This window comes from Hyperolius riggenbachi, chromosome 11, assembly GCF_040937935.1.
Source record: "Hyperolius riggenbachi isolate aHypRig1 chromosome 11, aHypRig1.pri, whole genome shotgun sequence".
In the NCBI taxonomy this organism is placed as follows: domain Eukaryota; kingdom Metazoa; phylum Chordata; class Amphibia; order Anura; family Hyperoliidae; genus Hyperolius; species Hyperolius riggenbachi.
The window spans coordinates 205,657,836-205,671,217 of NC_090656.1; the positions used below are offsets into that span (position 1 = coordinate 205,657,836).

A 13,382-nucleotide genomic window follows, 5' to 3' on the forward strand; every position below is an offset into this window, starting at 1 on the left:
AATAAAATTGATTCATGTTTGTGGCAGTAATATGACAAAATGTGGAAAACTTGAATGGGGCCGAATACTTTTGCAACCCACTGTGTATATAAGAGTGTAAGCATTTGTAGTGCAGATACTGAGGTTTCTGAAACAAAAATCTGTTCAGAGCTTTGGAACATATCAGACATACTGTATATAGTCTTTGATTGGAGTGGGAATGTAAGAGTGTAAGCTTCTGTGGTGCAGAGACTGATGAGAAATATGTCTTCTATATATAAATGTTATAATGAAAATCAAATACAGTACAGATCGTCCCTACTGACAAACAACTCAAATTACAATGTTACAGAGATATAAACCTAGTTGTCTTTATGTACAAAATATACAATACTGCTTTTTTTTATTACAAATTTTTGTTGTTAGAGGAGCTGTCAGCCATACTATCTCAGAAACCCGCCCCCACATATATAAGTAGATAAATACTTGCTCTACTGACATAACATCTGTATTGCACTGTACACATTTAGATTTTAGTGATTTTCTATGGTAAAAAAGAGAAAATCCTTCTTAAGATTTTCCATTTTGACTGTTCCTATCTTGGGAGAGAAAAAGTGTGTCTTATAGTCCAATTAAATACAGTAGTCAGTCTATGTGTCACAATCCCCATTATCTAGTTATAGCAAGATGCCCATATACCTGTAAATGATAAGATAATAAAAAGACAGAAAAGAGGAAAGGATAGGATAAGGGAAGGGATGGGGATGTGATGAGACCATGCACAATTACAGTTGAAGTGAGTTAAAGGGGCACTATGCTGAAAAATAGTAAAATTTAAAATATGTGCAAACATAAATAAATAAGTACATTTTTTTTCCAGAGTAAAATAAGCCATACATTATTTTTCTCCTATGTTGCTGTCACTTACAGTAGGTATTAGAAATCTGACAGAAGTGACTGGTTTTGGTCTAATCCATCTTTTCATGGGGGGGTTCTCAGGGATTTATTTTCAAGAGCACTTAGTGAATGGCAGTTGCTCTGTCCAGCTGCCAAAAAACTGTGTAGCAAGCAAGGAAGCTGGCCAGCATCATTGTTTAAATTCTCTTTAGGGAATATCTTTATAAAGAATAAAAGCCTTACTGAGAATCCCGTATGAAGAGATGGACTAGTCCAAAACCTGTCGCTTCTGTCAGATTTCTACTACCTACTGTAAGTGACAGCAACCTAGGAGAAAAGTCATTTATGGCTCATTTTACTCTGAAAAAAAATGTACTTCTTATTTTGTTTATGTTTGCACATATTTTCATTTTTACAATTTTTCGCCATAGTGCCCCTTTAAGGGTAGGTATGTCTCCACTAGAGATGGACTGAGAACTAACCATGTCCAATGCTTTTGGAGGACTCTCTAAAGTCATACCAGACAGCCCATTCCATAACAAATGCCTCGGTCTTATCTTGATTTGTGTAGTATAGGTTGTCCAATCTGCAGAGTTCATTTCGTTCTGTGAAGACTTGCATGCTTTTCCAACTACTACACCTTTTATGTTTGACACACCCATAGAAAACTGATACAAAACTGATACAAGACTGGAAATGTACACCTTTTATGTGTGAACACACCCTAAACGCATATTGAAAACAACCAAAAAAATATAGGTTATACTATACAGTATGCCCAAATCCAGAGTTGTTCAAAAGTAAATAATGTATCTACATTTCACCATGTTTAACACAGGACTCAACTTACAAACAAATTCAGCTTTTACAAACCATCTCCTGGAATGGAACCTGTTTATAAGTAGACCACCTGTATAGCAATTCATTCAGAATTCCTTGCTTTATAAACCTGTTTTTAGTTTTCGTTATATTGCTGTGTTAGGACTGCTGTGACTTGTTGCAGGTCTGTACTGTGGGATTTCACTGGGAGTGTGTAATCACCACAAGGTGCACCATTTTATTGTCCCTAGACAACAGCACTGCAGAGACTGATTCATCACTTGTTTTGCAGGGAAAATAACTGCTGTGCTGTTACCGAGGCTAGATATATAGTGTGTGTGTGTGTTTGCCCAGGCCTGTTCTGGAACACCCCCAATTATTACATGATACGGAGAAAGGTGATGACTGGGGTGACTTTCACTGGAAAAGAGGGTACAATCTTATGCCTGAGGTGGAGAGGGAGTGATTTTGGTGACCGAGGTGGAAGGAGAGGCGATACCTTGTGGAGAACAGGGACTTCTGATGACTGGGGTAACATGCAGAGGAAAGGGTTGACATCTGTAACGTTTAGGGGGAGAGTTTACATGGCTGGAGTGACAAAAGAGGGGGACCTGCAGAAAAGATTAGCAGCGCCTTATGGCTGGCAGATGAGTGTAGATGACGTGCAGGGGAGAGGGTTGACTTTAGAAGGTGTTATGAAGAGCAGAGGAATGGCAGCTGGGGCTGTATATAAAAAGACTCATACAGTATTGTGCAAAAGTTTTAAGCAGGTGTGGAAAATGCGGTAAAGTAAGAATGCTTTCAGTAATATAAATTCTAATTGTTTATTCTCCTGCATTCATAAAACAAAAAGTGAGGTAACAGAATCTAGATCTGAATCAAATCATTCTTTGCTTTCAAAACACCATAAATTCTTATTGGTACACTTGTACAACCCCAGCACTTTTGTTCGATTGTAGCCAGGTGTTAACCAATTATAACAGGTTGTAAGAATCATTATATTCATATGTATGAAAATATTTCCCGTGTATAAAATCATTTATTTTCACTGCAGAGACAAGTCGAAGCTTGCTTATCTCTGGTGATAGGGACAGAATGAAGACACAGGTACAGGGAGATTCTTGCATGTGCCATGCCAAGAGATAAGCACGCTTATACTGCTCTCTGCAGTGCAAATAAACAGGGAACACTTGGGAATGCTTTCAAATGTTCTTTCATGTAATTAATGGTAATTACTGACATTTTCGTTTTGGGAGTATAATCCCAGTAGACTTCATTTTCAAGATGTGCTGTTCAGGTTCTTGTGGAGAAGCACAAAGATATCAGCAATGCTGAGGAAGGTAGATACTGTGCTCTGGTACATTGATTACCGTCGCAGGAAATTTTGCCACCGGGTGAAGCCGGAAGATGGCTCATCCTGTGCCTGCAAAAACTCCTGCCCGACGGTAACTACTATTCCCCTTCCAAGTTGTAGCAACTCTGGGGAGACACGTAATCCGGGCACCGTCTATTCCTGGCGAATTATCTTTTCTTTTAGTTAATTTGTGCAGCACCTGGCTGAAGCATCCGGGTGCCCAAAGTAGCTGTGCAGCTCTGGCTCAATCCATGTCTCCCATTGGAATATTGGTGTAACCTAGCTTTTGTAACGATAGGTGTCAGCAACCAGAGAGAGAATCTGATCCTTGGCGATCTGCAGTATCCCTAAGAATACAGATATACCTGATTATTGGGGATCTGCAGAATCGCCAATAATCAAATATGTCTAACCTCTAGACACCTGAGTGTGTAAGTGTTTTGGTGCAACAGTAACCTTTGGACCACCGGGGTAGAAGGTGGTCCAATAAGTAGAGAAGACTCTACTGCAGTCAAGGACACCTGGAGAGGGAGTCCCTGGCTGATAATGAGCAGTGTCCTGTCTGAAGAGCATAGGACCCCTGCGGAAAGGGTGACAGTCAGAAGGTCAGACAGGCCGGGTCGGCAACAGAGTATCAGATATGCAAAGTACCAAATCAGAGATCAGAAGAATAGTCAGGAAAGCTACAGGTCATAACAGATATCAGAACAAGGCCTAGTCTGAGGTGTGAGGTCCGTGATCTCAACACCCTGGGACTATGATAGAGAATAACACAGATGATATACAGTAACTGGCTAAGTGTGGATTCCCAGGTCCTCCTGGTTCCACCACACTGAAGGATCTGACTAAGGTCTGAGTGCTAACACCTAGGCATTCGCAACGCCAGACAACCAGCAACTGAACAGCAGGAGATATATATAATAAAGCGCTCCACAGCGCCGCCCAGCTCCCATCAACCAATCACTGGCTGAGCAGGGATCAGCTGACCACCCTGATCAGCTGATCTTCCTCCTATTGGTTTAAAGAGCTTGTCTTGCAGCGCGCGCAGCTCTCCATCTGTGTGCACTACTAGGTCCAGACAGCCCAGACACATGTTGCTGCGGGGAAACCGCCGCACTGGACGCGGAATCCGGCGGCCCCCATGCCATTCCTCCCATGTACACCACCAGTTCCAGACAACCCAGACGCACGCTGACGCGGACAAACCGCCGCATCAGACGCGGAATCAGCCGCCTTACTGTCAGAACATGCGGCGGCTTTTCCGCTATTCATCACAGCTTTTTTTTCCCCAACGTACAGCTCTTTCTTCTCTCTAAGGCCCATATGCAATTCACTTTTTCACCCAAGTTTTCTCCTAGGAGATCATTTTTCATTTTCTATTTAAAAGAACTTTCCAGCACTTTTCAACTGAGAAGGTACCGAAAAGTAGGTGAAAAGTTACTATCAAAATTATTTTGAGTATTTTCTTGCTTTCTGGTGGCTTAAAAGGCATTTTATTGTCAATTTTTAAAATATCACCTAAGATTCAACTGTCCCAAGAGGCTTAGTCTGAAGAGGTATTCATGGAAGAATTGCACTCAATTCATCTGCCATGGAAACAAGGTCAAAACGTAAGACTGGAGGTGGAGAAAAAATGGCAGTAGTTCCTTTTGACTTAGCCTGAAGAAGAACAAGGACTCCTGGAAGTTATGGTATGACCCACACAGAGCCTTTATTTCAACATCCTCAAGTGTGTCTGGGATTACATTGAGACAGCATACAGCCACGACATGTCTGTGGTTAGTTCTCTAAGCTGTTTGAAACAACCTACCAGCCAAGCTTCTTCAAAAACAGTGTGCAAGTGTATCTGGAGGAAAACTGTTTATGTACGGTACTGAACATATTAATAACCAGGCTGTTTTACTTGTTTTATTTTGCTACCTGAAATAGTTAATTTTTAAGGACGGAAGTGACAGCTTCTGTCTTGTCAGGAGTTTGTCAGGAATATCGTAAACATCACTGATTTTGTTTTTTGTTTTTTTTCTACATATTTCATTTTTCTACATATTACATTTTTCTACATATTTCTGAGAGCAGAGGGAGAGAGAAAAGGGTCATTATAGTTCATGTTTTTTCATTTAAGGACACTTAATAGACTAACTGAGCAGAGACAACAAAACATTCAATCTACTTTCTAAATGTTTAAATATAAAATAAAATCCTGAGATGTCTAAAAACCTCCTTTTTTTTTAGGAGTAGGAGGATAAATACAATTGTTTATCTCATCAGTTTATTTTAACCTCGGGTTCTCTTTAACACTTGTAGCAGTAGGGTATTGTACCGTGTTAGCCATCAGTAAAAGCAAGAAGTTTTAAATCAGGATGATACCATTTATTAAGGGGTAGGCTTTGTGAGGTAAATAAACATCTGACTGACACAGTGATTAAAACAAAGGCACTCTCGCCTTACAGTGCTGGGTCCCCACTTTGAATCCCAGCCAGGGCCCTCTCTGCATGGAGTTTGTATGTTCTCACCGTGTCTGCGTTGGTTTCCTTTCCACATCCCAAAAACCTACAGATAAGTTAATTGGCTTCCCCCTAAAATTGGCCCTAGACTATGATACATACACTACACAATACATACACAGGCATATGACTATGGAAGGGAGTACATTGTGAGCCCTTCTTCGGGACTATGTACAGCACTGCGGAAGATGTCGGCGGCATATAAATACTGAATAATAATTTTTGTTTTATACTACACGTGATTGCATGAAATTCGCAAAACTCAAGGACATCAGCAAAATAATGAAAAACACAGAACCCCTTGAATACTATTGCTATCTGGCAAAATCGGGTGTCACAAGTCCTGCACGCTGCATTTTTTTTATTCTGCATTTTTTTTTGTGTTCCTAGCATCCAGTGACAATTTCAGAACGCAGTCGCAGCATTGTAAAAATGGCAAAGAAGTCGCTTTTTAGTTGTGTTATGCGATCTGAAGTATTAAAAGGCCCTTCGCACACTGCATTTTTTCACACCTGCCTAAATCTTATGCACAGAATTGTGTATGACAGATAAGGCAAGAATTATGAAGACTCTGGCTGGGGTGACATGCAGGGCAGACGAGTCGCACGAGAAGATGTGACAGGAAGAGGATAGGGATGACAGCTGGGACTGTGCATAGAAGGACACGTATATGACAGATCACACAAGATTAGTTATGGTTTGTGCTTCCTGGTGAGTGGCAGAGATGAGTCACCTCCTGGCAGAAGTCACACTCAGGATTGGGAAATGTTCCCTGGAGTATCCAGAGTCCTCAGTCAGACTGACCCACCAGCCACAGTGACCTGATACCCAGTACAGATCCATCAGTGTGTATCAGGGTTATCTACCCTGAAGAGCAGGACATTCAGGGCTGGTTCTAGCAACCATGGGGCCCCAGGGCAAAATTAGCCTGGGGGCCCGAAAGGGGGGGGGGGGGGGTTACTGTGCCTGCAACAAGTGAAAAGTAATGCAGTGGAGGTGCTACTGTGTCTGCAACTTAATGTGGCAACAACAAAAGCAGTAGTGTACACAGTTCTGGTTGTCAGTGGGCTGTCTAGTGTCGTCGAGATACGCAACAGTTTAAACACAATACAGTAATAAGAACCGATGCCCTGGAGCAGTAGTGGTAAAACTGTGCTTGTGTGTTATGTGGCACACAATTCAATAGCACTAGAAGTGGGCACAGGTGTGACTCAATGCCAGTGGGCTCTGTCTGTGGACTAACAGACAGACACTGAGGTATGCAACAGGTGAGGTCAACCACAATACAGTGATAACAGATGCCCTGGAGCAGTACTTAGTACTCTGCTTGTGTGCAGTTATGTAGGCACACATATATCAATAGAAGTGGGCACATGTGTGACTGTGTGCCAGTGGGCTCTGTCTGTGGACAATCAGACAGACACTGAGAATATGCAACAGTTCAAACACAATACAGTGATAATAACAGATGCCTTGGAGCACTATTGTGCTTGTGTCTATTACGACACACAATTATAGTGGGCACTTCGCAAAATAGTGGATGGCTGTGGACACACACACACACACACACACACACACACACACACACACACACACACACACACACACACACACACACACACACCTACACACACCTACACACACACACCTACACACACCTACACACACACACACACACACACACACACACGTAGCCCTCAGCAGGACTGTTTGGGGTGCTTTAGCAGCAAGTAAGCAAGGATCAAAAAAAAAAACACGCCTAGCGAACTCTTTCCCTATCTCCAGCAAGCTCTGTCCCTTCCTCTCAATATGCCAGCTGAAGACAGACTGGAACATGGCGGGCGCTGCAGCTTTTTTATAGTGTGTGAGGGAGTGCAGGCCGATTGGCTGCCATCTGCCTGCTGACTGTGATGTAAGGGGTCAAAGTTTAGCCCAATGATGATGTATGGGGACAGGTCGAATAGCGCCAGCTGCAAACTCTCTAGGCCCTTTTCTACTAGGAAAAGTGATCACATGCGCAATTGTGCTGCAGAGCGATTGTGCTTCCTTCTATTTCCACTACTGTGATTTGGCCATGGTTGCGGTACGATCCATTGCAATTGCAATTTTCGATGGGAGAAAAAAAGCTCAGCGGGGAAACCGTTTGAATTGCCGAATTACAGGGAAAATCACTTAGCGGTGAGATTGCTATGAGATTTTCCTGCGCTCCTATATAAAGTATAGCTGCTCAAACGAACCAAAAATTGTGCAGGCCGGTGATTGCAATTCAGAAAAAAATCAATTGCACTAGTGGAAAAACAGCACTGAGATTTACATGTCAATCATACTGTTGAAATCGCTTAAACAGGTGCAATCCACTTTTTGTATCGACTTGCATCTAGAGGTAAAAGGGCCCTCTGTGAATGTTTTTGGGTTATATTTCCCAATAGGGATGCAGCAGTACAAACCTATCAGAAATTTCAACCCCCCCACCCCCCCTCACTTTATTCAAATACTGTAAAATGTGTTCTGCATTCTAATGAAATGAACTTGCTAACAAATACCCATTTATTTTCTTATTACACCTTCATTTTTGCATCTCGTCTGCAGAATTTCTTACAGGTGGCCAGCAAGCATGACGGATGTTTTGTTTTATTGTGAATTATTAAAGTCTAGTTAAACTGGCTGGTTGATACTTCATTGTTCCCATGATGTCCTGATGGGTATGTGTGTCTTTCTTCAGATACAGTGGCAATGGACACAGTTCATTCACACCTTCCTGTTCCTGGCATACATCCTGGTGCTGGCTGAGGCTGTACCTATAGACACAGATAAAACCAAAGTAAAGGTGGAGCCTGCAGAGGAATTAGAGAGTTCTCAGCCTGCTGTGAGTATACACTGGTGGTATATCATCATTATCTCTCCTCTATACCATCTCAGTACATTGGGAAGTCTCACAGTAGAGAGTCCTCCCAATTCCTTCTCTTCTGTACCATCCTTGCTGTGAGTTCTCCCAATTTGTTCTCTCTACCATCCTTCCCAAGAGTCCTCCTTTTCATTCCTGCTGGAAGCCTTCTGGTTCCCTCTTCTCTACTATCCCTGCTAAGCGTCCTCCCATTACCTTCTTACCCCCTCTGCTATCCCTGCTGAAAGTCCTCCCATTACCTTCTCTCTTCCTCTGTTCTGTCCCTGCTGAGAGTCCTCCCATTACCATCTCTCTAGCATCCCTGCTGAGTGTCCTCCTATATCCTTCTCCTTTCTTCCGTACCTGCAGAGAGTTCTCCCATACCCTTCTCCTCTCTAGCATCCCTGCTGAGGGTCCTCCTATATCCTTCTCCTCTCTTCCGTCCCTGCTGAGAGTCCTCCTATAACCTTCTCCTCTCTTCCGTCCCTGCTGAGAGTCCTCCTATAACCTTCTCCTCTCTTCTGTCCCTGCTGAGTCCTCCTATAACCTTCTCCTGTCTTCCGTCCCTGCTGAGAGTCCTCCTATATCTTTCTCCTCTCTTCCGTCCCTGCTGAGAGTCCTCATATATCTTTCTCCTCTCTTCCGTCCCTGCTGAGAGTCCTCCTATAACCTTCTCCTCTCTTCTGTCCCTGCTGAGTCCTCCTATAACCTTCTCCTGTCTTCCGTCCCTGCTGAGAGTCCTCCTATATCTTTCTCCTCTCTTCCGTCACTGCTGAGAGTCCTCATATATCTTTCTCCTCTCTTCCGTCCCTGCTGAGAGTCCTTATATATCTTTCTCCTCTCTTCCGTCCCTGCTGAGAGTCCTCCCATTACCATCTCTCTAGCATCCCTGTCGAGAGTCCTCCTATATCCTCCTCTCTTCCGTCCCGGCTGAGAGTCATCCCATTACCATCTCCTCTCCAGCATCCTTGCTGAGAGTCCTACTATATCCTTCTCCTCTCTTCCGTACCTGCTGAGAGTCCTCCATATCCTTCTCCTTTCTTCCGTACCTGCTAAGAGTCCTCCATATCCTTCTCCTTTCTTCCGTACCTGCTGAGAGTCCTCCCATTTCCTTCTCTCTTCCGTACCTGCTGAGAGTCCTCCCATATCCTTCTCCTCTCTAACATCCCTCCTATATCCTTCTCTGTACCTTCACCGCTGATAGTCCTCCCATAGCCTTCTCTTTACCACCACTGCTGAGATTCCTTCTATTTCTATTTTGCTGTCTCTTTTGAGAGTCCTTCGTATTCTTCCTATTTGCTATCCTCCTTTCTGAGAGTCCCGTGATTTATTTTTCCTGTCTTTTATCCTTGCTAAGGTTTCTCCCAGTTCCTAATAGTCCATATTCCTGCTGAGTCCTCAATTTCTTTCCCTCAGTACCATCCCTGTTCACTGCCCTCCTTCTTCTCTGTGCCATCCCTGCTAAGAGATCTGTGTTTCTTATCTTATTTACTATTTCTGTTCAAAGCTCCCATTTTCTCATATTGTGCTATGCAGAGAGGTTTAACAAATGGTAAAATGGTTTCATATGCTGATAGAGGGCACATTTTTAGAAAATGGCTTTGGCATTTGTTTGCAGTGATTGCATGGAAATGACCACTGCTGATGAATTTTGGAAACCTCTTGTTGTACAGCTCTGGCTTTTGAGAGCACTCAGAGTGCTTAAGGGCTGGTTCAGACGGACGCTTGCAGAGCGTTTATAGCCAGCGTTCAGGGCTTGGTGTTAAACGCTCCCATTCAAGTGAATGGGAGCGTTTGTATCAAGCTTTCAAGCGCGTTTACACAAACGCAGCGTTTGGGTCCCGATTTTCTCTGGCGTTCAAGGAGCCCCTGGAAGCTACATGTAGCTTCCAGGGGAGGTTAACCGCGACGGCTAATGTCCCCCTAGGGGAAGAAAAAACGCGACCGCATCCAAACGCACACGAACGCTGCTAAACGCGACGCCAACGAACGCAACGCCTCCAAACGTCCATCTGAACCAGCCCTAATTCAGAGCTGTGAGATCATGTTTCTCTGTTAATGACAATAAAGGATGTTGTGATAATGTAGGTAATGCATGCAGATAATCTCCGCTAGCAGTGGGGGATGAGGCGGCAGTCATTAGCAGAGCGGAGGGTAAATGTCACATACATTAGCAGAGGTAACCTGTCATGATAGCGCATGCTCTGCATTATATTTGTCACTCAGTGCCGGGTCACCAGTGTTTACCATATCTGTCCTTTATAATGGGATGTGACTATCAATATCAGGTGTCACTTCTAATGCACTGAATGTAACAAATAAGGTTTGGTCCAGCATGCATCATGAATGAATCCAGACATTTAGTGAATGATCCAAGCTAATGTTATCTCTTTATTTTATTTTTTTAGGCTAGGGCACTTGAGACCTACAGCTTAAAGGGAACCTTAACTGAGATGGATATGGAAGTTTCCTTTTAAACCATACCAGTTGCCTGGCACTCCCATTGATCTCTTTGGCTGCAGTAGTGGCTGAATCACACACCTGAAAAGAGCATGCGGCTAATCCAGTCTGACTTCAGTCAGACTCAGAGCACCTGATCTGCATGCTTGTTCAGGGGCTGTAGCTAAAATTATTAACCTGCTGGGCGGTCTGGACGAGCACAGCTCGTCCAGTACCGCCGGAGGCTGCCGCTCAGGCCCTGCTGGGCCGATTTGGCTGAAATAAAAAGCAGCACACGCAGCCGGCACTTTGCCAGCCGCGTGTGCTGCCTGATCGCCGCCGCTCTGCGGCGATTCGCCGCGAGCAGCGGCGAAAGAAGGCCCCCCTAGCCGCCTGAGCCCTGCGCAGCCGGAACAAAAAGTTCCGGCCAGCGCTAAGGGCTGGATCGGAGGCGGCTGACGTCACGACGTCGGCTGACGTCGATGACGTCACCGATATAAGCAAAACAAGGAAGGCCGCTCATTGCGGCCTTCCTTGTTTATTCTGGGCGCCGGAGGCGATCGGAAGATCGCCTCCGGAGCGCCCTCTAGTGGGCTTTCATGCAGCCAACTTTCAGTTGGCTGCATGAAATAGTTTTTTTTTTATTAAAAAAAAACCCTCCCGCAGCCTGCCTGGCGATCTTAATAGAACGCCAGGCAGGTTAAAGACACAGGGTCAGCAGGAGAGTCAGGCAAATATTATTATTTTAAAAGGAAAAATCCATATCCTTCTCAGTTTAGGTTCCCTTTAAGTTGGCCACTAATGATACAATTCCTCAAACAATCGTTTACGAATGATTGTAAATGATAATTTGGTACCACTAATGGACAAAAATCATCTAACCAATCTGATAAGATTAATGGAATCTGTCCAAAATTTGGATCGATTTGATTAATCTGATCAGATTGGTTAGGTGATCTCTGTCCATTAGTGGTCCCAAACTATAATTTTCGATCTCTCAATGGAGATAGGAGGCGCCCAGGTGGGTACTTGTGCTTTACTTTAAGTGATCAACATATATATACGTATGACTGTAAGATGATAGCATATGTACATATAGGTAAGAAAGGGTCCTACCTTAGTAAGTGGTCAGAAGCCATTCATAAATTCAAAGACAATTACTTTATTGGGGCACTTAAAATGACAACGCGTTTCGCGGTAAAAACCGCTTCATCAGGTCGTGTAATGTCCCAGTATCAGAAGTTACCCTGGCTTAGGCGCCTGTCAGGGTAACTCCTTTCTTACCTATATGTACATATGCTATCATCTTACAGTCATACGTATATATGTTAATCACAAGTACCCACCTGGGCGCCTCCTATCTCCGTTGAATGCTGATTCTCCCCTGGGACTAGCGGATACCACCTTGGCAGGTGTTTTTTTTTTTTTTTTTCCAAGGAGTTGGGACGGTACTTCCCCACACGCTATTGGAGGTGGTTGCCTTGCATGCAACCCGGCTTTGGGAGTATATTTGACTACGTAATATTGTGCTGACCGAATACGCCTGAGATAATACTCCAGTTTGGGCTCCCGGTGTCTTCCCATTCCCCCTTTTTTTTTTCTACTCATCCAGTACACGTATCATTTCCGATCATTCATATCCAGAATCGTTTGGGAAATTTTATCCTTAGTGGCCACTTATAGACACCAATGTCCAGATTCATAATTTTCCCAAATTAAAGCGGACCTGAGCTCAGAACTTCCTCTCTGCTCTAAAAGATAAGCAGCAGCATAATAACCTTTAAAGAAAAACATTTCTTTATTACAGCTTACAGTACTCTTGCAATAAATCTGCAGTTTGTCTACTTCCTGCTTCCATGAAAGCAGACATAGGGTTAACATCCTGTGTCTACCAATTAGCTGCTCTGCCAAGACAGCCAGGTGACTAAGCTGAGAGAGATTAAACTACAGTTGTGATTAGTCCCAGATGAGGGGGAAATTAGACAGGCTAAACGCTCTATATACATACAGGGTGGATTTCCCGATGTTTAGTTTCTGTCCTGTGCAAGAGTTCAGGGCCACTTTAAGTGAAATTCATTATTATGTTTGTTTAACCACCTTGTCTTATGGTGCCCATACATGATACAATAAAACGTTTGATTTTCTAAATGATCGAATTAAATGAAAGTAGAATTTTTTTTTTTTCCGATCAAGAAATTCGAACGATTATCCTGTTTTTTTTCTAAAAAATTTGACCGGACATGCTGGAAAAATCTTTATATTCGAACGGAATAATCGAACTAAATTATCTAATCGAAAAAAAAAAGGAAAAATTGTACCATGTATGGGCACCTTTAGATTCTACAAATTTGAAGAGAGAGCACAAAGAGTTGGGTATGGATCCAAATCTTAACCCATTCCTGTCCCCTTCCCCTTGCGCACTGGTGATTCCTCCTCTCTCTTTCTCATTATACCAACCGCAGAACCACAGTTCATCCAGTGAAGGTCAGCGGGGAGCGGTGCATTG

General features: G+C 43.4%; 1 protein-coding gene across 4 annotated transcripts in view; it reads left to right on the plus strand.

Moving 5' to 3' along the window:
- The window catches only part of NUCB2 (nucleobindin 2), a 129,692-nt gene that overhangs the window by 35,511 nt on the left and 80,799 nt on the right, over positions 1-13,382 (plus strand). For 3 of the 4 annotated variants that reach the window (XM_068259967.1, XM_068259970.1, XM_068259969.1), the window contains exon 2: positions 8,276-8,419. In XM_068259967.1, the coding sequence (XP_068116068.1) occupies positions 8,276-8,419 (144 nt within the window). The remainder of the gene's footprint in view (positions 1-8,275; positions 8,420-13,382) is intronic. The other variant, XM_068259968.1, reaches the window with a different exon arrangement.